Source organism: Electrophorus electricus, chromosome 3, assembly GCF_013358815.1.
Source record: "Electrophorus electricus isolate fEleEle1 chromosome 3, fEleEle1.pri, whole genome shotgun sequence".
Classification (NCBI taxonomy): domain Eukaryota; kingdom Metazoa; phylum Chordata; class Actinopteri; order Gymnotiformes; family Gymnotidae; genus Electrophorus; species Electrophorus electricus.
The window spans coordinates 7,114,403-7,141,144 of NC_049537.1; the positions used below are offsets into that span (position 1 = coordinate 7,114,403).

Genomic DNA, 26,742 nt, shown 5'->3' on the forward strand with positions numbered 1-26,742 from the left:
TTCTAAAACTAGCAGTTCATAGATTTTGGGAAGGAAAACAGAATAGCAATCTGCACTGTTATGTTGTCTAAATTGATAATCTGAAATATCTTGACTATGACATGAAGATATCTATGAATTATCCACAGAAAAACAATTCACAGTAACATCGCAAACACTCACAGTTTGATTCTGTTGTAAAATTAGGTCAAATTATGCTAAATAATATTTTATTGTCGAATAGGCAACTTGCCTACATTAGCTAGCTAATGTTGAAACATACAACGCTAATTCCGTAAAAGTCAAATTAAAGTTTATTAGTGAGTGAATCCCCTTACTGAGACAAAGGATCTAATTAAAATAGAATATCTAGCCAGCTAACTTTCCCAGATCTATTTGTTAACTAGAGTGATTAAATATTTATTTCCAGAAATAAAGTTAGCTAACTATTTCTGTGTACTCCAAATGGCAACTTGAGAATATTCATTGCTTTACTCCGCTAGCTAGCAATTTTTATCTAATATTTGGCTCATATTTTGCTGGATTATGGGGATATTAAGTCAATATGATACTATCTACTTAGTTTGAAATCAACAGCATGCAAATCAGGGTGGGAAGCCACACCTTGTGGTAGCCAATGACAATTGCACCCTTGTTGAAAAATCTGTCTGTCCCGCCAATGGCCACTCGTCGTATGACGTAGGTGATACGCACTTCAGAGTTGTAAGGTTAAATCGGCGTGTTTGAAAACAGTAGCTTTAGCTAATACAAATCCGCGCTAGTCTTTCCCTCAAAGGGTTAACTGCTCCATCACGAGCTACAGGGAACAGGTTGCCAGGGAAACGGCCGCATGGCAACAGGATCAGAGCCTGGGGGTTGTCTGCTGCTAAGTCTGCTCCCATTTTACATTTCTTCACTAGATGGTGTGCAAGCCACTGGAGAGTAGCATAGACTTCCTCGCGCAATAAGACTCTAACCAAAACAAATCTGGGAAGCTACACGGAACGCCATTGATCTTGTTTTTAAGGACGGAGGAGCGGGATTAATATTTTTGACAAACCCATTTTTTAATTTTTGATAGCGACGTGGAAAACACCAAGTTTAGCGGTGATGGACATTATGATTGCAGTGCAGGATGCGTGTGTCTCTGGTCAGTGGCTCACCGCTATAATCCTCAGTCTTTGCTGCTTTTTGCCTTCGTGCTTGCCCGCTGGACAAACTGTGGACTATGCTTCGAGTGAAAGTGTGGTCAGCAGACAAGGAGACACTGCGCTCCTGAGGTAGGAGAAAGAAGCAGCTAACTAGTTAGAATAAACTGACGTTAGCTAAACTTAATAGTGCCTAACATCCACGAGTCCGTTTTGCTTTAAGGATGTTAAACATTACTACTCTTTGCCCATCACTTCTAACTGGGTCAATCCAACAGCACACAAAAAAAAAATCCGTATTCGTTTTTTCCCCCTGTGAGCTCCTGAACGGTAGCATTGGCTAAATAAATCGTGTCTGCGACATTTATCGCTAGCTGGACGAATTACGTTTTTATAGTAGTTCCTTAATAGTTTGGGAGTAAATTATAGTCACTAAATAAACGTCATTTTTATTATTTCGCAGTCAGTACACAAGTCTGATGTTTGCGTATTATTTGGCAGTCAGAGTCGAAGTCTGATGATTGCGTAACGAGGATGTAGCTAACTAACGCTTTTGTAAACCCCGCCAAGATGAGTATTTTGTCCAGTTAGCTAGGTTATGTTACAAAGAAGTCATTCATGGTGCGCGGTCCGAAACTGTGTGATGGCTTGCGTTTTGCGTACTGAATAAAAGAAGTTTTATGCAATCTAGACTATAATGGATAAGTAGGTGGGCACAGTAGATAGATAGGGTCTATAATTGAATATTAACCCTTTTAAGATTCATTTCATAGCATGAATGTGCCGCGGGAATCGGGCCGTGTAAAAGCTAGTTGCAGGCATCAGAAAATCGGAATTATGATGGAGGCTTAACCTACAAACCTGATTTCATCCCAGCCTCAGCTTTTCTGTTGTTGTAAAATAGAATTTGCCTCAAATTTAAACAAAGGAACATTATAAGAAGAACTTGAACTTGCCCCAGAAAGGACCATTATTTTTGGCATGGAGACCTCTTGGGTGTGCCTATATCAGAATCTTTTACAACTTTGCTGTCACTTCTGCCTTTAGTCTGTCGGTTAGATAAAGTCTAAATTTACCATGATGGGTATTAAAAATAGTTCCTGAACCTTGCTGATACTGACTGATATCCCATCACTACCTCCCAAAAAGGTAAACTCCTAAAGGCACAGGTCACTACCCTTTTGCTTTTCACATTTCAGCTCAACAAGAATTTGACATTTCAAAGCTTAATGTATCAGAAAGAGCTTATTAGAGAGAATAACATTACCTCTTCAAGAGTAGCCAGTCTGCATCACTGTCTGAATACATTTTCAGCTCTCAGCCAAGTATTCATCAAATTGTACCAAAATTAAAGTACATAATGAAGTAGAGACAGATAGTATAGTTCATACACACTATCTATTAGATAGTATGTATAAAATCCCAAGTGCCTGACTGATGGCAGCAGACCAAGTCATGCCACATCATGCCTCTGTGGCTGTTTGACTTGCCAATTTCCCTTGTATTTGGAACATGCTCCCCTTTGAACCAAATGAAAGTGCTCATTCCAGTTGTGTATGTGTAATAATACATCCTGGGTGTGAATTTATATCCATTTCAATAAGTATCTGTAAACAGAGTAATCAGTCTTGGTGTAGTGGTATGATGACTGCATTCTTTTTTCCAGTTCATTTAAATGTCTTATGTCAGATATGTGCACACTCACTGACTATTCTGTTAGGTACATTTATTTTTAGGTGAACTTTATAAGTGTATGTTTTCAGACCGTATCCCATTTGTTTCCATGTACAATTTGTCGGCCATTTTTTGTTCATCACTGGTTAGTCTCTGATCACAGGACTACTGCTTACTGTCTAGGGTTTGGTTGGGTACGATTCTTAACACCGCAGTGCAACTGATATGGTTGTGGCATGGTATTTGGAGTTGTGCTCATATGAGGCATATCAGGCACAGCAGTGTTTCGACAGTTTTTCCTGGGTGTCACTGCTGGGTCTGCCACCCACATATCTTCAGCCAACAGCAGTTGTGCGGCTAGAAATTGACTATTGATGAAGGGTTGGAAGATGGCTAACACTGATTGTGCATGGTGTCATGGGAATATCTAATTTATTGGAAAACTTTAGAGGTGGTCATTTGGAATGAGCATGTCTTTTGTTTTCTTCTTGATCGAGGGGAAGATTACAAAACAGTCACAAAGGCTGCACTGAGTCTTTTGAAGCTTCTTTTAACAACCGTTCTTTTTATTGACCAAGTTTCAGAAAATTGCATGTTACATGCCAAAAACTATCAAAAACCTATTGGTGAAAAGCTGCCCATTTTCTAGCAACTAGGAGCTAATTTACTTCTGCCTTGCTGTTTCGTCTAGGGAATCAGAATTTGTAATTATCTTAGGTTGGCAGCAGGCTTCCTGTGTCTACTCAGAGGCTTTCTTCAAACTCTGATATGTACTTACCAACACACCAAACATATATGCATGCATCATATTTTTTCCAAGGAATATAATCAAACAATACGTTCACCCTCTCTCTTGCCCTTCCTCTTATCTCTCTCAGCATTAGACTTGCACTCTGTTTCCTACTCTTCTTACACAAAGCATTTCTCTCAGTGAGTTGAGAGACTATAATTTCACCCATAATAAAAATTTGTTCCAAGTGATGTCCCTTAATCAATAATATTGGCTTTCAGTCTCCACTGTGACAACATATTACCTATAGTTTCTAACTGTATTTAATAAATGTTACAAATAAAGCGGGTGGTGAGTATATTTACATTAAATATTCCATTATAAAGATCACTAGGGCCCTTATTGCTGCTGATTAGACAGCTGCTGCTTGGATGTGGCTTTCAATGAGCTGTTTTTTTCTGTATTTCATGTGTGATAAATATTAAAGTCACAGCAACAATTTTTCATCAGCTTAGAAGGTAGAGTCAAAGTAACTAATAGGTCATTCAGAAATATAAATTGGTTACTAAGTAAGCTATGCAAAATATGATCTTATGTCAATGTTTATTAATGACAACTAGTGGTGGCTAAGTGAAATCAAACATTCAGCACAAATGCAGTCAAATATAGATGGCTTATTAGCTAATTGTTATACTATTCTCTCTGTTTGCTAACTGCATTTTTTCCTAATAAAGTTCCTCTGTGCTCATAATGTTCAAATATGGTTTCTAGGACAAATTAAAATACCGTATTTTTTTTTTAGCACATTAGCCCTCTAAATATGCATTAAAAGATTTGCCATAAGGAGATAAATAAAACTTGTCAAATCGAATGTCAGTAGTTATTGTCATTTGTAAATATTTTTTTGTTTTTTTCTCCAGTCTAAGCCCATACCCATTGTCTGAGTAACACCAAGGTCCCCTTGTAATAGTATGGCCCCCTTTTAAACTGATAGAAGTTTGGGAAGATTGCCACTGGATCTTTCCTAGCTGTGGCAGACATGCATCTTTGTTGTGCAGCTCAACACAGTTGCAGGAGAAGACAAACTGCCTGATTTTAAATGAATACATGACACTTTAACCTGGGTGGTGAATTGCTTACATTGACTGGGGTAAATGCCCAGCCTTCCTTCAGAGCCTACCAGAACTTCAGCACCTGAACTCTTGAGGACCACATTTCATCAACATATTGTCACAACATATTGTCACAAATACTAGTAGAACTTGGGATCTAGCACCCAAGCTTTTGCTAAGTGTCTTTGGCTTATGCTTAAGTCAACTTTGTCTAGAAAACAGGTTCTATTTTTTGTCAGTGCAAACAAGAATATTTTGGTTCAGCAAAGGATGTGTCTGAATCAGGCAATAGCCCATATATGTGCAAGTGTCTGCTCCAGTTATTTTTTGGGACTAGGTGCAGGAATATTGTAGTTTGCAGATCCAGTTTCTCTTTGCTGAGAGACTTTCTGTCACCACCCAGGGCATCATTATTCATGACGAAAGGGCAAGTTTGAGCCCTGGTGGTAACTCCCCAATATCTTTTGTCTTTCATGGTCACAAAGGTCTTCTCTTGCAGTCATGCTGGCCATAATGAGAGAGACTGTCACACCTGACCAGAATTCTTATGACCTTAGTCCTGAATATCTTTTGGCTTAATTAGTGGAAGAACCACACCTGTAGCACAGGTCATGCTTTGCGGCCCTGACTGACATATCAAATTTTAGCCAAGTCTCTATCCATTGAGGTGGTAACTTAAGTTCTTAGTTTTATTTTGTTATAAATTTACTTATTTTTTGCTATGTTCATAAAGTTTTAAGTCTTTTGCTTATGCACATGTAGGCTAGCAAGACATTTAAAAATGAAGTTATCAGGAATAACAAAGAGAGTAGATCTGTTGTATGCCCTCAATATGCTAGTCACAAGTATCTCACTTGCCCAGTTGATAGCTGTAGGTGGTCTCTGAGGATGTGATGCTTTTTGGCCTGTGACTTACTTCAACACTTCATCTGAAGGTGGGTAGTGGTTCCTGCCTTCTCATGCACACCTTTCTGTACCATTTGCTGATTTTTAAATATTTTTGTATATATAAGATGTACACCAGTGACACTTAAAATCTCACCTAAACATTTTTTATAATTGGGATTTTGTTAAATGAGACTGGATAGGCAATGATACAATAGTTTTGCTGTCAGAATTTTTCATTTTAAACTAAGAGAAGCATTTTCTGATGAAACCTGTGGGGGATAGGTTCTCTTCTTGCACCTGGAGAGTCAAAGTGATTCAAATTTGAAAGCAGAAAGTTAGATTGGTATCTAGCCAGCGTTGGGTTTCCATCACAATTGCCAGTCATTTCTTAAAGTACTCATGTGGCACTTAGATTTTTGGTCTTTGTTTTCTTTTACTTATATTGTTTTTCTATCACAATGATCACACTCTTCTCAGTGTTGCTTTGTCTCTTAAATCAATGGTTAGGTCTACATTAGTCTTTGCAGTTATTATTGTGTATTTTTTCGCTGTAACCCAGCAGATGATCTGTTATGGAATCTAGGAGAAAATTGTTGTTTTTAGTAATGGCAGATCTAGAGTGCATCATGTAGAAGGGCTTCCTCGCTGTAGTAAATGCATCAAAGAGGACTTTATATAGGCAGTACTAAATCATTCAAAAAGGAAGAAGTTTGTGGAAGTGATGAAGAGACGATGTTTATATGAAATAAATAAATGTAATCTTGGGCATAAATATATGGTTATACTCACTGACAATGTTTAGTTTAATGGAAAAATACACATTTCATTTAAAATGCTGATTTTTTTCTTTAAATAAAGATATTGTTGAAAATAGACTATTATCTTATATTATAAAAACATCCTTAACTGAACATCCAGTATGGAAATATGTTCTCTAGGTACTTTTAACACTCTTATTTATTCACACACAAAAAAAGAATGAACCCTTGCTAGGAATTGTTGTGTGTGTTTTAAATAATATAATAAATAATAAGAAAGTAATATTTTTGGCAACATGTGACAATGAAGCTTTCATGTGTTAAGTTTTTATTGTCAGCTCTTGTTGACACTAATGAATCATCAGGTTTTGCTCTTCTTATTAATGTAGCTATGCCTGTTCTCTCTATAGCTGGAAAGTATTTCTTCACTAATGAAAAAAAAAATCTTAGTCTCTCTTGTGTGGAATGTTGTTTATACACACTTTCTGTAGGCTGACATGAAATCATGTGAGATGTTTATCAGAAAAAATATTTCCAAGAACACAGAGAGCCACTCGTTAGTGAGAAACTCTGATTACCCTGGAGGCACTTGGGCACATACATGTCACAAATGACGGCCAGTGGCATATATATACATATTCTTCCTACCATTCCATGACTTACAATTTGATGTACTGAGAGTATACAAGCACAGTAAATGAAGAGAGAATGTTGATATACACTAAACATGGAGGTGTGGTTCACTTGCTGCTACAAGAAGTCTGCATGTCCGAAGTAAACAAAGGGCATTTTGAAGCAAAAAAAAGGACATTAACTGGTTAATATTCTAACCTTAGTAACATTTACACAGTCCTTATTCTGTTCTGACTGAAAATGTCTCACTTTTTTGGTATTCCTTTTCATCCATTTCTTATCCATAGTTGAAGTGATTTCATTATGGAAATTGGGGGAAAGGCTCTCTAGGGGTTGAAAGTGCACAGGGATGATGGGGATGTTGGCAGGGGTGCAATTTTAGGCTACCTCAGCCCTAAAAACAAAATTAGGGATGTACACCCTCATTTTTACATATTGACATGTTTAGACAAAGGCGTACATATAAAATTGATTTATAAAAGTGTACAACCATAGGCAGGGCTGTTGTGACTGCAGCATTTCATGTCTTGGCCATTGGGTTTGAAGTAGCCTAGGTCTGAAAAAAACAGGAATGCACCTATCAGACTGATGTGGCACCCTGATGGACTGAGCTTTGCTGAACAAATTCACATGCATTCTGACCAGCATGATTAGGAAACCTTATTTAAGAAAAGAAAATAGTTATATAATAAAATAACATATATTTGAGGGACGCTTAGATTGCTGACCATGTTTGCTCTTGTGATCCACTTCTAAGGCTCACCTTAAAAAAGGCTGAAATTCATTTCAGAATTCAGTTCTAAACAGCCACAGCTAACCATCTAAATCTGTCCTTGTCTTGGGGCACATTCTCTGCAATGTGGAACTATTCATGCAGGTCAACATAGGTTATGAGAAAGATTGCGATCTCCCTCGATAGGAGTGCATGGGCTTGGTGACTATTCAGGCATCAGTGTAATAACAAACCATGTGGAATCAGATTGTATTTGTCTCCAAATATAACATTGAAGTTTTGTCATTTCCATGTTCCAGCACGCCACACTCAAGTAAAGAAGGGGTTGATAAGAAGGTGATGAGTTGTATTGTGTCTTAGCATAGGGACAGTGCTAAGCAGTGCAGAGTGTATCTTTCTGGGCCAGAGAGTGAGGAACACTGATTTAATGGTTCATTTTCCGACATAACTGAAAATTCCTTTGTGGACAAATCTTGCATTAAAAAAAACCACAATCAAAGCATGACTTTTTCACACTAAGGAATAACTTCTGCAGAAAGACTGGGTAAAATTGAACATGTGGGAGCTGTTACCAGTCATTAGCCTGATTCTTTTCCATTGATTAGTTTCTGGGCGACAGGCTTCTTTGGGTGTCATTTTAAGTCTGATTCAAGATTTGAAGAGGATTCATCATTAAATCAAGTCATTCATTAATTGCACACTTACAGTATACTAGGTGCAGGTAGTTAATTGCAGGTAGACTAGGTGCTTGCTGTTCTACAGCGTGAACCTTTCAAACCCACTGCACCCTTTAACTTGGACTTGTGAAAAGTAGATTGATAGATAAGGTGGGAGAATCTCACAGTTTAACCCAAAAGCTTTACTTTTAGATTGGTGCTCATATTGAAAAAACTTCATCACTTGTGAAAGGTAAGAGGCAGTGCTGGAGTAATTGATCAGGCTGATATAAATGATCTGATCTGTAACTGATCAAACTGATGAAAAATAATTCATTTGTCATCACAGTGTTCTTCTGCCTTCTTAGCCAGAGAATAGAGGCTTAGTGCTACTATTGTATTATAATGCAGTGAGTCTTGGGTTTGCTCCCCTACAACAAAACTGTAATCCAGATGCATGAACAATTTGAATTGTATCAATTAATAGTTTAATTGATTCAGTATACTGAATATTACATATTTATTTATGTTTACTGTTTTCATTTTTATTTTGCACTCCATCAAAGTTTTTGTAAAGGCCCAGACGTACAGACTCCTTCGACATAGACAGACATTTATTGAATGATGCATACAACAGTCATACTCACACATAACGTAAACAGTGAACATGAATGATGTGACTATGAACAAAGACAACACAACTATGACCGACACCAGTGCACACACCAACAGGGGTTTAAATACATATAGACATAATGAGACTAAACCAGGTGCAAGTGTGTGCTAAACATAGGTGTAGTTACAAACAAGACAAGTCACAGTCAACGAGAAACTCCCACTACACGCGGCGAGCTATACCGCGTGATCAGAAGGAAGGGGTACGTTCCGTGACAGTACCCCCTCCCAAGGGGCATGGCTCCTGACGCGTCCCACTCCGAGATAGCGAATCCCAGGCCGCCGTGTACATATACACAGAAAGAGCACGGCAATGCCTGGTGCCCACCCAACACAAGGCGGGCTTGGAACCGCCACCATGGAGGTCTTTCCATGTCTTTCCATGTCTTTCCATATGAGGGGGAAAGGCAGAGTCCATGCCTCTCCCAGGGCAGTCTGCTATGGTCTGTGGCAGGTCCACTGCTCCGAAGGCGTGGCTATGGCTTGCAGCATCAGTAAGCTCCCTTGAGGGACCCAGTCTGTACGTATAACATTGCACCCACAAGCATCGTGGGTGCACACAACAACAAACAGACACTCCTGTAGACACATGATGCATATGATGCATACAACAGTAGCACTCACACGTAACGTAAACATGAACAATGTGACTGAACAAAGACAACACAAACAATGACCGACACCAATGCACGCACCAGCAGGGGTTTAAATGCATATAGACATAACGAGACTAAACCAGGTGCAGGTGTGTGCTAAACAACATAGGTCTGGTTACAAACAAGACAAGTCACGGTCAACGAGAAACTCCCACTGCACGCGGCGGGCCATACCACGTGATCAGAAAGAAGGGGAGCATTCCGTGACAGTTTTATACTATATTGCTTAGGGATTTTAGAGTTAAATAGCAAAGAAGTTCTGGCTGTGTCTGAATATGGTTTAGAATCCTTTATATATAAATGTTGTGGAATTTTTGTAGTCTGTTTGAGTCTCTCAGAGTAAATACACAAGACACTAAAAGGTTAAAATGCAGAAATGTTCAGAGAACATTGACATTGCAGGGAACATAAAAGATAGGCTTCTGTTTAGGTTCTGATACTATAAAGCTTTGGCATGAAATATAGTACAGAAGGTTGCTTTAAATATTTGATGAATTCAGAAACTTTGCTGACAGCTTGAAAGAGACACAAGCCTGCTTTTTGGTACAGCTCTGTATCACAGACCAGAAAGTTATAGGTTTTGAACAGTGGACCTTGGTATTGCTTAGTGTGTGCTATAGGGCCTACCCTGATGACTACTACAAACAATACAGCTTCTTCCAATTCTTCTGGAGTTTTCTTAAAATTTGAAGGCATATCATTGGTTTGGTCTCAGCTATTGATGAGTGCAGCTTTTGTATTTTATACATTTTCTTCTGTCTCACAAGGACCCCATTGCTAATGAGGCTTTGGTCTCACAAGGATTTATTGTGAAAGAGGAAAATAATCAAAAACAGCTTCTCCAACATATCTTTACAGAGCTTTATGGTTGTAAGCAGCCCTATCCTTTGTATCATACTTTGTACTAAAGGGAGCTCACAGTGCAGCCCTGAGAATGCAGATGGTTGGCAAGGTTGTCAGTATGATGGACCTTTTCATTTGCTGACATATCTGACATTCACTTCCTGAACATGTTTGAAGCCTAAACTTCACCAGCGCACAAGAGAGTAGCATTTCTGATAGACCTTTTTTTTTTACTTTCAGTAAGCTCCAGCAGACAGTTGCCTCTGTCATTGTGTCAAATTAAAACTATGTCAATACATCTGCAAGAGTAACTTTTAAAACACTTTGTGTTTTTCTTAGGTGGTTAATTTTCTCATTCTAAAAAATAAATGTTTAAACAATTGATGGCATAGTTATGTCATCTAATCAAAACTACCTTTCAGCTAGAACTGGTATGAATCATTAATGACCATTATAATGAATGTAATTCTGCAAATATTCAGCTTTTACTGGCACCCAGCTATACCATGCAGCAGAATTGCTGTGTTTTAATGGAAATTCCCAAAGTAGCACCTTTTGCTAGGTGTAGAGAGTCAAGATGAGATCATGAGTCAAGATGAAATATGAGCATAATATTCTCAGCCACCTGAAAACAGCAAGCCTTCAGAGCAGTAGGTATGCACTAGGTGTGAATATTGTGGATTTTTTCCACAATTTTCACATTTTTCACGTGAGCATTGGCTCATATCAATGTAGTATATTTAAGCTGTGTTTAAACCTAATAGATGAAAATGTAGCTTGAAAGAGGTACAACTTTCAGGTGCTGTACATTGTGATTACTTCATCATCATATTAGTTTTAAATGCCATTTAAGTCCTAGTCTTGAATCAGGCATTTCTATCTCTGCAATTAAACCTGCAGTTCTTTGAAGAAAAAACTACACATATTGAAGTTCCTTTTAAGTAGACTTAACCTCACCTCTCCTCAGCCTGTCACTGTTTTTGTGGCTTTTGATGAAGCAGGCACACTGAATACCAGATAATTTTGAGTGTTCTTTCCCTTGCAACGAGCCACCCACTTTTCTCTCCCATTGGTAATATCACTGTGTTGCTTCTCTTATATGACTCATTTTAGCCCTTAAAATCTCTTTTGAAATAGTATTGAATGGAATTTACATAACATTTGTAATGGGTTTAGGAATTAATTTCAGAATAGTACTTAGTCACATTACATCAGATTAGGTACTTCTAAGCAAACCTTACTACTGTTCAGCTACTAAGAAAAGGCATTGCAATTTACTTAACTGTACACTGCCATGTCTAGAAGATTTTTAAACTAAGTCCATAGAGCAATGTGCATTACACATACCTGGAGATGCTAAGAGATCAGTAACTGGAGGGGCTCCATTGGTAATTATTAGTGAATGGAACACAAGGGTTCTAAGAGTTCGTATTAAGCCATCGCTTTGCTATTATTGCCTATAATTTTTACTTTCATTGACAGAATTCATATTCAAATGAGTAGGTGCTTTATAGCAATTGATAACAAATATTGTATTGTGATTCAATTGCCGTAATCTTCAAAAGGCTTCGTTTTTATATACACTATAGACACTCTATAAAATGTAGTTACTTGTTAATGTGTTCATTTGCTTATTGTGGCATTCTGTAATGTTGCTATTGCAGTATTGCATTGTTCTGATTATGAACAGTTAACATGGAATACTGTAAGCACTTTGTTATTTCAGAGAACTAACTTTTGTGACAGGCATCAAAACCAATCTACCAATGTAGTATAACGTCTGTTTAACTTTTATTTAAAAATGTACCCTACATTTTTTTACCCCAAATAATGCTTGTTCCTAAGGCTTTGAATAGAAGCACATATTTCAACCTAATTTTATATACTAAATTATTCATGGTCTCTAAGCTTCTGTAATATTTAGCAAGACTCCAGGTATGGCAAGAAAGTCTAAACGCACATACTTCAGCCTGTGAAGTACAGTGGTTAGAGATGTTATGTTTGTTTGTTTTTGAGGACATTTCCAGAACTTTTTTGGGAGTATTTCTGAGCTTTTATTGTTTGACAACTAACGTCCTTTTAACATAATTTATTATGAAAAGCAATATTAGTAGATATATTAGGTTAAATCATGTTAGCTGAGCATTTGGACTATGCCATATGCGTCATGTTTTAACTACTTTAAAGGTGACATACCCCTTTTCCACAAGTTAATATGGTTCCCTGGGGTCTCAAATGTCTATGACATGCTGTAGTCATGATACCACAAGGATCAAGCATCACAGCACCGTTCTCACCCTCTTTAAACAGCCCTGTTCAGAGTAGCCATTTTGAGTGGCTGTTCCTTTAAATGATAATGACCTAGTGTTCCACTCCCCTTCTTCCTGGGGTGTGCCAAGTATGACTTTGTGCTACCATGGCAACAAGCATGAACTCTGGGAGAAACATGGCTGCTAGAGAAAACATAGCAGTGGAACAATATATGTAATCAGAACCTGAGCAAGAGGAGGTTTCTGAAGTTTGAGAATTAAGAATAAAACAGGACATTTTGGAGCTATTAACTTTAGGTAAGTTTGACATTTCTTTTTGTATGTTTGATGGCTAAGCTCATATGGTGTTGCAGGTTGTGGTGGTTGTGTAGCAGACAACTGCTGGTGACAAGACCTTGACACCTATTCTCTCATTTTACTGTCATGTTATTTGTGTATTAATAAGTTCATGTTACAGACGTTCAACTAAAAACATAATGCTGCAGCAAATGGCAATAACTTTCTAGAAAATTATATTTAATATGTTACCTAAGCTGTTACATTTCCCTTGTCTATAGTTGGCCACAGACAGTTGGTATTAAGCCTTCTTTTAGTGGTGTTGTCAGTCCTGTGTTATACATACCCAGGTTGGAAAAGCAGTCAGACACAAATTGGTTAGCGTACATATATATGTTTTTACCAACTGTACATTGCCATCAAAAATAAACTTTATCCACTCAGCTCTTCTGTCCTTTGAGGCTGGGAGCTGATGTAGCGATTTTTGCTTGTCTGTGCTCCTGTGCTCAGCTTTTAGCTTCGACACACCTTCGCAAAGGTGGTTGTCAAGCTATGGGTGGAGATGTTCAGATGGTGGGCATGTACCTGATATAGGAAGTGCAGCCAAACCTGAATGGCCTGTTACATCGTATGCTTTACAACATTGGCAGCCCACAGAAGCAGCAAACTGGGTTGTCTCATATCAGTTTTTGGGCTTGTAAGCACTACCCAAATGTATGTGCACAAACACTGAAAAATAAAATTTTTCACATTGTCTCCTTTTATGTAAATACTTTACTACTATAAATACAGCAAAGAATGTGAAGTGGAGTCATCTCTCAAAAAGAAGAGCTATTCATTAGACTGTCATTAACTGCAAAAATGATAATTGTTTGTTGTTGTGACAATACAAGATAGTTTATACTCAACTAATGAGAACCCACTCTTAGAATTTTCCTACAAGGAGAATTCTTTTTTGTATAGGATTAACCCTTTAAACGCATTTGTACAGCAGATCTATCCTCGGAACATACTTCATGTTTATTTTTAATGTAAGTGAAAGCCTATATCAAATATGGTTTGGGCTAGCTACAGGTGGCTGATGACGTTCTTAGTTTTAGCCTGTTATGTCTGAACATTTTGTACCTGCTATGTCATTTACATATTTTCCATCAATATATATGTGTGTGTGTGTGTGTGTGTGTGTGTGTATATGTGTGTGTGTGTGTGTGTGTGTCTGTGTGTGTGTGTATATGTGTGTGTATATATATATATATATATAAGCAAGAATAAAGCGTGGTGCTTCTCAGTGTCTCTGAGTCTTTGTCACTAATTTTGAGACTCATGCTCCAGAGCCCTGAAGACGAACAACCATGCATATTGACGCAGACTGTGGAACTGGAAGGGACAGGTTAAGGAAAATTGGGAAATTATCCATACACACACTCATAGGCCAAGCTGCTACACATGTAATGTCAGATGACAGTGGAAAGCGCTTTTTGCTATCTGACAAATTTGTCCCGGGACATTAAGCCAATGTTTATTTAATGATTTCTCTTTTTGTTTTTGTAATTGCATACGGTATTTTGCAGTCAGTACATTACTGCCAATATCTCATTGTCATATGTTTGGTCAAGTTGTCTCAAGTGACGTGCTGGCTGGAATGGGTAGTGGACTGTGTGTGTTTGTGTGTGTGTGTGTGTGTGTGTGCGTGCGTGTGTGTGTGTGTGTGTGCATATGCATGTGCATTTGTGCATGTTTGGGTAATAATCACACAGATTCACAAATTCTAGGGCACACTATGCCTCAAAGGCCTGAAATACACTTCCCCACACTGCAGGCTATGAAATAAATCAGCTATAAAGTTCAGACACAAAAATGTGCTACAATGCTTCAACCAAGTCAAAGGAAACGCGAACTTCATTAGATTCTTGGGACCAATTTACACTACCAATAATCTGACACAGGCTGAATTTAATGTAAACACACACAAAAAAAGCTACGCGTTCAAATTTCTAAAATAGGACACAGGCTTCCTTTAGTTGCAATTGCCAGTATCTGCCCTCAGTGTAGGATAGATTTTTACTTCAGAACATGGCTTAGCAATGTCATTTCTCTGCACTAAATGACACCTAACTGGCTAACAGCATAGAGAAGGAAGCAGGCAGTCAGTAGTACAGTGAAGGAACAGAATTGTAATGCATTTATGGGGGGGATAACTCAACCCAATCTAAACAGGAATGTTCACCCAGACACCACTTAGTATTTAAAGACAAGCAACACGAAATCAAAGAGGTGACAGAAATCACCAACAGAAAATAGAATGTTATAGCCCTTTTTCTGATTCCTCATATTATGCAATTAATCTGTTTCTAAAACCTATAAAGTTGTACAAAAGTTACACCAAAAATAACTCTGGGTTTTTTGTTGGTGGCTGTTGTGTGATGCTATGGCAGTGGCTACCTTACCTGCATTACACCGCATGCACACCACATAGGATGAATGTGTATGTAAGAACACAAATACTAAGGCCACATTGAGGACATGTATTATAAACATCATAACCAAAAGATTCCTCCTTGGGTTCTGGTTCAGGCTTTGAGACATTGCAGAATAAAAGCAACCTTGTGTCATATATACTACAGATAAAAATGGCAAAAGAAAGTATACAGGATACCTTGGACTGAGTTGAGCTTTCTTTGTAGATACTGAGAGATGATCAGAGTGGCACTTTACAGTAATGTGTATGGGCAAACTAGCCTATATGGAACAATAAATACTTAGAAGAGTGTTCATTTTAATGAATAATATTCTGGCATAGATCAAATAATGCTCAGATGACCATTTGACAACATATATAACAGTGAAACTTTAAAGCATGATGAAACTTTTTTTTTTTGTTTGCAAGAGTTGTATTAAGTCCTTATGTGTTGGGGGTGGGGTGGAGGGCAACTGTTTTCTACTTCATCTTAGTTGCTATCTTGAAGTTATTTCATGTTACTGATACTCTTCAGATTGTGATCACTAAAAATATCACATTGGTTAATATGGTACCAAATATTTGTGGCTGAGGTACTGACACTAAATAAAAATTATCTAGGGAAAGAATAAAGGAATATAGTGTTAAGCATCTTCAAAAAGTACCACAAAATAAAGATTTCCTAAACTGCCATGTTGACTGTTGTACATTATTAAGCTGTGGCCTGCTGTTAAAGCTTTTAAATATTGCAGGCTAATTACCCTCATGAGTGTCTGCTGTCAGCAGTTAAGCTGTTAAATTGCTATTGACAATTCATTGAGTCTGGGGATATTCGTGAGTTCACTTTTGGTCGCAGTTGTGTGATATGGTGCAATGATATGAACCATTAAACAACCCTGTCATTGCTATTGCAGCTTTTTGAGCCAGCAGCCATGTAGCATCAAACAATGGTAATGAATTTCTGTGGTTGGGGAAGATTTTATGGGATCCTGACATGTGTCTCATTGTCTTATGACTCAAATTGATTTTTAGTGAATAATTATTCATTATCACTCTAAAAAAATTAATAATTGCATTATAAGACAATTAAATAATAACTTGATTAGCTCAGAATTGATATGTAATTATTAATTATATGCAGGTTCTATGTTAATGAGGAATAGAGTAACTGCTGAATTCTGCAAATCACATAACATATGAGGGTTTATTATAGTCATTTTAAATGTACAAGAATGATATGAACTGCATTTGCATGAAGAGCGTTTACTTTCTATTATCCAGTGATAACACCATTTTTTGGTGTTTGCTCTCTGCAGTGGAGGTAGATCATTGTTAATGATTATAACTGTAAAGAGATATCATTGCAAACCTAAATTTTGACAATAAAAAAATATAATTCAGTATTGGTATTGGTACTGTAACGGTACTTGATATAAGCATTAAATTAGTTGTAATGTAAAAATGATTGACTATATTGCAGCAATGGATTTCTTGTTTTTCCTTGTGGAAAAGTGAATTATATGAAATAAACTTTATGATTTCCATGCTTACCAGAGGTTATGCAATATGTTCAACAATGTCTGTACTATCTAACAAGTATGACTTTTTTCCTGTAATTCTTTGAGCAAATTCTCGGCAGTTATCAGAGGCTAATTTAGTGGACCACACCATCGCAGAAAAGGAATTTGCAAAGATGTCCAATTAGCAGTGAAAAATGTTGGATGGTGAGTGTCTGTCAGCAGGAAGGAGAGTTGGTAAAGTTGTGTCATCAGTCATCCCCACAGCTTTCCCTGTGCTTTCCTAGGAGAGAAGAAGCCAGTTCACCCTGGGAATGACACCAAGAGCATAGAATATCAGTGATGTGGATGCTCATTTACATGTCATTTTGGTGTTGGAAATTTGATGTGTTTGCCTGGTTAATAAGGCATATTATTTAATGACTGCAGCAAATGTCTTAGACCAGCTTGAAGGACTCAGTTAATGCCTAGGTGGTCTTAATAATGGAACAGACATACCTACAAGCAGATAACATAACCAATGGGGAAAAAAAACAAAACGTTATTCGTTTTCTTGCTCTTAATAGTTGTTGTTTTTTAAAATATAACACACATGTATCTGTGAAAAAGCCTTCTTGTATACATAAAACAGTCAATATTTACTTTTATAGGTATGCTATCACAGATGCTTAGGAATGTCTTTGGGAAAGTCACACAGTACTCTCACATTTTATTTTTAATGTTCACACAGCCAGGTTTGAGATCTCAGTTAATAGTAGCTTTTGAAATAAATTCTGTTTGAAGCTATTTATCAAAATATTTAGAGGTGCTACAGCAGGGTAATTGCAGCTGAATACTGTAATATAGAATGGCTTTCTAGACTACTGCTTATGATATGACAAGCACTTAAATAGTGCTAGCAGTTTTAATGCTAAGATTAAGTTTAAGAGTAAGTCTATGAACAGATTTCTGGAAGTTCAAGAGAGTACTGATGGCTTTTTAAGCATAAAGTCATCAACTCCCTCCTCTCACAAAAGAACAGATTAGAACACATACAAACAGTTTCCTAAAACACTGTCTTTTCACTGATACACTGTTTGAAACACTGTCTTTTCCCTGATGCAAGCAAGTAACTGATAAAATGTTTTGCCATTGTTTAAATTTATCTGATTTTTAAGAACATTAGTGACAATTTTGTTTAAAAAATAAAAGAATATATGACATTTTTCTAAGGAAGAATGGAATTTAATCGTTAATGATAAGCCTATGAGGAGTCCCATTATCATTTCCATACCATTAAAATATTCGTTGGTCCAGTCTGATCAATGAGTGAAATGTGACAATGTTTGACCATTGAAAATCATCAAATAGTGAAAGTTGCACTTTAGAGAGGTGACTATTTAAATAGTTTGTTTATTAGACTCTGTCTAATTCATCTGTCTGTTTATTAATTAAACTAATGTAAAATGCATAATTGCATTAATTAAGCTTATTGCCTTGTACTGTAGGCCCCATGCAGCCCAGTACCTGACATTGATGTCACTAATTAGTACACAACCATTAAAGTCTCTAGTTTGGCTGCAATTATTAGATGCATTGTAACTCAAACCAAGAATTAAGTGTAAGGCTTGAGTAGGTTTTAAAGGCAAGGTTCTGAGATTGGTAAATTATTTTTTTTAAACTGAGACGATAGAATCTCCAGCTTTCTTAGTAATGCATGTGTGTTGCAATGGGAACTCTGGTTCTGTGCCTTTTGATAACATTGTTAATACTAGTGCAAGTTGCTCTTTTTCTAAAGTGTTAGCTGCATGGAGCATATCTTGAATTGACTGAAACATTTCACAGTACTGCATTTAAATTCTTCCAGATAAGAGCACTACTGCTGGGTCACTTTCATGTTGCTTTGCATGTGAATCATCATTTTTAATAACATTTTAGTGTTACTAATCCCCCTGTGCTATGGTTACATCTGATTAAAGCATGCCCCAATGCAGTAGTCTATGAATGCACTCAAAGTCAAAGAACTTTCTGGGGCAGTTTTTAGAAAGGGTGTAATGCCTAAAATCTCCCAGAAAACTTGGTATCAGTGGTATCAGTTAACCTAAAAGAGTATTTTAAAATACTTTGAAATTTCAGGGGTTTCCCCATTAATGCATATTTTCTCTCACTCACACACACACACACACACACACATATAAACAAATGTTGCTGATAGTCATTCTAACACAAGTGGAGTGTAATATATTTTCTCATAATAAATGTCAAACTAGTGCAGACTGTGTGGTTGGCTATGTTATGATGCACTTGTGAGATTGGTGACTAATCAGAACTCACTTTCTCAGGATCACTGAGATGTCTGCAGTTGCAAAGGAAGCATATAAGAAGATTGATGGCCTTTCCCTATAGACTAGTTCTTCCACTGCATGCAGTGAGTAAGGGTGGGTTAGGCTCTGAAAAATGAGCTGCTTACAGAAAACAGCAAACAGAAATAGGGCACACAAAATATGGCTGGGTCCCAATTGGCCCTCCTACACATAATTATTCCAGTATTTGTAAAGAGGAGATAGTGTTAAGGTTCTATGGGATTTGCCTATCTCTGTTAGCCAGGGAGAGAAAGTGCACTTCCATAACATTTTGAAGGAAGCAGTTGTTGTTTGAGTGATAACTATAAGGAATTACCCATTAAATTAGAAAAATATGCATTAGAATCACCCAGTTTGAACCATCATGAGATGGTTGCGGCAATATGGTAATAAACATAACATTATTAATTCTAGTATATGCAAGATTTTGTTATGCCTTAGCGAGTTCCAGAGAACATAAAATTGACTTATATTCTCCAAATAGCTCTTACTTTAATGGAACTCTTGAGAACTGGATCCACTAGACCTTTATATCTGAAGCCACTGGGTCACGTGGCTCATGCCAAGTCTGACATGGTATTACACAGAACCTGTGTTTATGCACTGTATGTGATTTAAAATCATAAAAGGCTATGCAAAAGCAAAACTTAGAACGCCTTCATATAAACTTAAGTACAAAGACTAAGTGCACAGCACTGGTCTGTTCTGGTTATAGAATATACTGTATGTTGACTTCTGAGATCCAGATCTATCACAACCATCTGATGTGTCACTTTACTTGCTGATGCTAGATGTAGTAAACAGCTGATATGTGTGATTAACAGCTACTATGCTAATGAAATCTAAATACTTAGATATTCCTAGGTTTGCCCTGACAACACAGTTTGGTGGTTTTTAGTGTCTCATAACTGCAATAAGTCCAAGAGATCTGTTTTTAAAAACAATTTTTAAAGAAGTCATGATTCAAAAAGATGTCTCAAAAAATATGTAAGCTTAGAGTTTCAAAATAGGGAAACTGTGGTATTTACCTTTACAGTTTTAAAAGAGGAATCCTTCTGACTAATCAGTATGATCTTATCAAATATTTATACTAATAAATACAAGAGTGTCACTAGATTCCAAATGAATAATAATGTAAGAAAATGCACTACTTGACATTAGCCCTAATAATAATCATCCATATCTTTTCACAATTACATTTTCAAAGAAATAATTTACATGACCCAGTTCATTTAGAACACCTTTGGCTTATCACAGTGACTGGCATGAATAGTAAATCAATAAGCATAATATCAGTCTTTTGTTTCTTAATATGTTTATGGACTACTGATACCTGGGAGAGTAGATATTTCATCAGACACTAACACTGCCACTGGATGGAAGTGTAGGAAAGTCCAGCCCAGCTGGTGTTTTTCAAGCAGCCAGCTCTCACTTCGGGGTTTCAGAGATGTCTGGCCCAGAGATAAACAGACTTATTCCCACAACTTTCAAGCAGTGTCAGAGATTCTGGATTTTGAAATTAAGGGCCTCATAGATATAACAGACAATGTGTCACAATTCTACCCTGTCCCTTCTCTTCTGGTTCTGTTTATTTTGTCTGTCAGTCTTGCCATGTGCTCATTTACTTCTTAACCTGCCTTGGTTTACTCCCCCTTGTTACTTATTATCCTGTCAATTATGGTCATTGTCACCAGCTGATTGTACTTACCTTCATCTACCCCTGTGTATTTATACCCCTCCATTCCCTGTCAAGTATTTGTTTTGCTGGCTGCCTGGTTCAGTGTTGATTTTTCCTGGGTTTTTGTTGTGGTTATGTTATGTGGTCTTGTGTTTTATTTCCTGTTTAAAGACTGATAAGCTATGGATATTCTTTTATACTGTGCCCTGGACACTGGATTGTGGAAGCAACATTAAAAATGCTTTAAAAACTTTGCTCTTGCAGCCTGCTTCATCTGTCCCATTGTTACACAATGATGGCTACAGCAGTTTATTTAAAAAATTAGGTAGGGTAGATGGAGAGGTTTCAAAACCACCAGGTGCGATTGACTAGATGTCAAAACTAAAATGATTCCTTTAGCCCATAACAGTCTATGTGAGTTGATTTGAAGATATGTTACATAAAAGATAAATTACAGTGTTGTGTTCAGTCATTTGAAAAAAAGAAAACCAGATTACCCTCACCTCATTGCAAGTCATGCTGACATCCACAGACAATTTTGGAAAACCTCACACAGACTTATGTTGTAATCTGGATAAAGAGGGTTGTTTATTTGAATGTTTGTCATTCGGCAATGCTCTATGAGTATATAGAAGCTTGAGTGAACCAGTATGTCATTCCACAAAGAGAGAAGGAACAATAACATCCAACCGCTGCCCAGTGAGAACGCCTACAATTGCACTCCTGAAGGACTCAGAGCCACAGATAACACAGCTTGGATTTCCAGTCATAGATAAGAAACCATGGCAAAGCTTTGGAGTGTGGGAGCAAGGTTTATCTGAATTCTTAGACCTATGGAAATAGGGTATATGATCTGTTGGTTAGTCAGTTTGCTTAACATCTTTGACAACTTATTCATGACATGCTTCTTATGTTTCTAAGGAAACCTGTGAGAACAGGTAGATGCCCTACATAGAACAGCTGAGAGAGGCTCAGTTCTAAAGCATCCTGTTAATTTGAGATCTAATTGGAAAAGCTTACTCTTATAAAACCATCAAGATAAAACAACACTATCATCCAATCACTTATAACAAAAATGAATCCAGTTGCATTATTCAAATATTCATCTTAAACAAAAAAAGAAGTAAACAAACAAACCAATTTTTTTTCGTTGTGTGTAGCACAAGGATTTACAAAGTATTCAGGCCCCTTTACTTGTTGCACACTTTATAGAGTTTATGGAGATTTTGTCATGATTGGCCACCTCCCTAGCGTCCCTGTCTTCATGGTTTCCCTGTCTCGTGTCTGTGTTGCATTACTTCCTTGTTGTGGTTCAGTTCCTTAGTTTAATTTTCACTGGCCCTCCTTTGGTTTTCCTCACCCGTCATTACTTTCACATGTTCCTCATTTCTAGCCTTCAGTTCAATATTTAAGCTGGTTGCCATGTTTGAGACACCGGTCACTGTTAATCCAAGCCTCCGTGTGAGAATACTATCTTCTTTGTGTAAAATCCTAACCCTTGTTTGTAATTCCTGGTTGTTCGGAATTCCTAGCCATGTGTTAATTCTAGCCTTTGTTTATCCTAACTTCTTTGTTATAGCCAGCTATTTGTCATCGAGAGTTTTATTTCATTTAGTTAAATATTAATTAAAAATAAAATAATGAAATCTTATTCACAAAATTATTCAGACTATGCTGTGGCACTGCAAATTGTGGTCACATACACCCTGTTTGTTTTAAATTTCCTTGGGATATGTCTAGAACTCAGTTGGAGTAAACTTGTTGTGATTTTGATTGACTGGGCTATTCTTGAGCTAATGACTGGGTCACAGTCCCAACAATGCAGTGTAGACAAAAACCAAGCCATGAAGACCAGAGAACTGTCTGCAGATATCCTTGATCAAATTGTGGCAAGGCATAGATCAAGGAAGGGATATAAAACAACATCTAAGATTTTAACTGTTCCCAGGAAGGAATGGAAGAAGCTTGGCACAACCTTGAACCTTTGTTGAGTTTTCCATCTAGCCAAAATAAGCATCCAAGGAAGAATAGCCTTCATCAGGGAAGTAAGGAAGAACACACTGGTTTCTCTAAAATAGCTCCAAAAGTCCTGTGCAGAGATAGGAGAAACTATTGGATAGCCAACCATCTTTGCAGCACACCATAAATCAGGCTTTTATGGTAGAGTGGCAAGATGGAAGCCACTATTTAGTTCAAGGCGTATGACAGCCCAGTTGGAGTTTGTTGAGCAGCATGTAAAGAACTCTGGCAACATATGGAAAAAGACACTCTGGTCGGAGAGACAAAAATGTAACTTTTTGGGCAGAACAACAAGTACTATGTCTGATGGAAAACGGGCACTGCACATCACCTGGCTAATACCATCCTTACAGTGAAACATGGTGATTGCACCATCATGCTATGGGGGTGGTTTTCAATGACAGGGCCAGGAAGAGTAGTAGCAGTTGAGGGACGGACGAATGCAGCCAAATACAGGAACATCCTTGAAGAAATCCTCCTCCAGAGCACCGCAAACTCAGACTTGGGTGACAGTTTGTCTTTCAATGACAGTGACACGATGCATACAGCAAAATAACACTGGAGTGTCTTCAGGGCAAATCTCTGAATATCCTTGAGTAGCCCAGTCAAAGCCCAAACTTAAACCCCATCAAATATCTGTGGAGAGACCTGAAGATGGCAGTTCACAGATGCTCACCATCCAGTTTGATTGAGCTTGCGAGATCTGCCATGAAGAATGGGATAGGTGGACTCCAGCTGAATTCTAGACAAAAACATGATTACAGTTTAGAGTGCCACAGTGAAGGGCCTCAATTTTTACCATTACCTATTTTAAATAATTTTGACACAGGACATAGTATGTGAGAGAAACGAAAGGATGAATTTGTTCATATGGCTTAAAAGCCATCTTTTAAATTAATATTCAAATTGATCAGAATTTAGTTTGATAAATTACACTGTACACTGATCAATCATAACATTAAAACCACATGCCTAATACTGTGTAAGTCTCCCTTCTGCCTTTAAAAAAGCTCTATTTAAAAAATAGTAACTGGTAACAAGTCATTAGTGGCAGATCCATTCACATGAGTTGTGAGGTAGGGCCACCATGGGCCATGGATTGGACTTGTTTTTTCAGAACATCACACAGATGCCTGGTGGGATTGAGATCTGGGGAATTTTGAGGACAAGTCAACATCTTGAATGCTTCCTCATGTTCCTCAAACCATTTTCGAACATTTTTTGCAGTGTGGCGTGGCGCATTATCCTGCTGAAATATATCACTGCCTTTAGGAAATCCTGTTATCATGAAGGGGGTACTTGGTCTGCACCAGTGTTTAGGTAGGTGGAACATGGCATCTCGATGCTTCTGTTGGTTTGACTTCTTCCCTTTGTGCATCCTATTGCCATCTGTTCCCCAGGTTGCGATTCATCTTCCATTGCTCCATGGTCCAGTTCTAATGCTCACGAGCCCATTGTAGACACTGGCAGTGGAGAAGGGTGAGCCTGGGTGCTCTGTCCAATCTGTGACATTGGAGGCCCATAAGCAGCAAGCTGTGATGCACTGTGTATTGTAATATCGTTTTGTCATAGCTAGCATTACATTTTTCAACAATTTTTGCTTCACTAGTTCTTCTGTGAGAGCAGACCAGATGGGCTGGCCTTTATACCCCACTCACTTCAGTGAGCCTCAGGCTCCTGTGACGCTCTTGCCGGTTCACTGGTTGTCCTTCCTTGGACAACATTTGCTAGGTAGTAACCACTGCATACCAGGGAGATCCCACAAGACCTGCTGTTTTAGAGATGCTCAACACATCAACTTCAAGAACTGAGTACTTGCTGTTTTTTTTGCTGTTGTCATGGGCCATTATAACAATATAATCGATATTACTCACTTCACTTAATATTGTGGCTGATCAGAGTTTGGTGCAATTAATAACATTTCTATTAAAGTAATGAGTAATTGGAGTAATGAATAACATCTCTAACTATGAGTCTCAATCTCAATATATCAGTTGTCAGGTTTTTTGTTTACTAATATTTCTAATATTATAGAAATAATATTTGTAATTTTAAAAAATAGGTGAAAAACTAAAAATATCACAGAACATTAAATATTTTGCCTCTCACAATATATTGTCTCACAATATTTTAGGTTTCTCCAGAATGAATATTCTACAATGGATGCAAGGGTCTATTTATTAGCCATAAGATTAAATTATACTTGCATGCAGCCTCATCAGTGGCAGCTGTGGGAGTGTGGTACTTCAGGTCAGTCCACAAAAGACTGTGAACCATAATTACAGAGAAAAGGGCAGTGAACTATCAGTATGCAGCAGTGAAAAGTTGACATAGTTGCTGTATAGTAAATTATCATCTGAGCAACAAAACCATTTCTACTGAAGACTTACCTGGTGTTTTGCACTTGTCTCTGTTGGTTTGTGTTTCTGTGGAGATGTTATGCATGTAATCAGCATGCATCTGCATGTATTCATCAGGGTCATTAAGGTATGTGGTGGGAAGTTGTGTGTGACTACTCTTAGTGATAGGTCAGTTGGTACTGGGGGTGAGCATTATAACTCATTTTGTTAATGTGATGCCGAGAGAGGAAGTGAGACGTGAGTACATAAAAGGTGTTTCTTTATTCTCCATTCCAGGAAAAAAGCAAAAGGGGCACAGCGTAGAGCTGACTCAAAAAGCACAAAATGAAAACAAAGCACACTGGCAATAAGTGCTCAATGAGTGGTAATGCAGGAGAGCCATAGACGTCTTTTGTAGCAAGGCACATGCTAACAATGCACAACACAAGAAGAGAGTACCTGTGAGCTATAAATAAGGGAGAAAACACACAAGGAACAGGTGAGTGTAGTTAGTTGTCGAGATTGAGAGCAGGAAAGGAGTGGTGTGTTTGTGTGTGTGGCAATGGGCGTGTCCCTAGGGCATGGTGCCTGGCACACCGTGACAGCTAACTGTTAGCGAAATGGATAAAAGGGTATTTTAAAAATAATAATGGTATATTTTTTGTTTATGGAATAAATGTAATTTTTAAATGTATTAGGTGTATTTATATTTTATTCCTAGTTCCTTTTTTCTATGTGTGTAACATTTTCTTTAATGATGATTAAAACCAAATAAGGCACAAATCTAAATGGCTTACAGCAACTTATTTCTGTCATAGAATTACAACAGAGAGCAAAATCAGTATACTGTAGCTAGTAGCCTGTGGGCTTCCATAATGGGGTAAAAAAGGCAAAGCAGCCTATATTTGAGGGAACTTAAAAATAACTGGTGACAGTGCAATGCAGCATTGTCACAAGGGTTATCATAATTAATACTGCGAAGCTGGAGACACAGTGCTGTGTTCTATTAAGAATAATAATAAAGTAACAGCATTTTTCTCTTGCTTGGCTTAAAAAATGAATTTCTCTGGACCATATAATTAACACCCTAACACTGAAGTGCTGGGATGTGCTGCACAGAAGCATGTTGCTTCTTGCATTAATGTATGTATTTCCTGGAGTTGCATTCTGTATCAACAGATTGAACCATTTATTGTGTTTTGTCTTCTTTTTTTTAAACTTTTTTTTGCATGTGTCCACTCATCCACCAGTTTGTTAGAAAGGCCTGCCTGGTACCTACATCCACTGACCAGACTATTATGTATTGTAGTCTTTTGAATTACAGACCTTAGCATGTTTGTTGGCATGCACAGTTTATC

General features: G+C 37.6%; 1 protein-coding gene across 3 annotated transcripts in view; it reads left to right on the forward strand.

Annotated features, from left to right (window-relative positions):
* Positions 1–724: 724 nt before the first annotated feature.
* The window catches only part of negr1 (neuronal growth regulator 1), a 125,852-nt gene continuing 99,834 nt past the window's right edge, over positions 725–26,742 (forward strand). Inside the window, exon 1 of one of the 3 annotated variants that reach the window (XM_026998811.2) lies at positions 725–1,259. In XM_026998811.2, the coding sequence (XP_026854612.1) occupies positions 1,090–1,259 (170 nt within the window). In that variant the 5' untranslated portion in view covers positions 725–1,089. The remainder of the gene's footprint in view (positions 1,260–26,742) is intronic. The other 2 variants (XM_026998812.2, XM_026998813.2) reach the window with 2 other exon arrangements.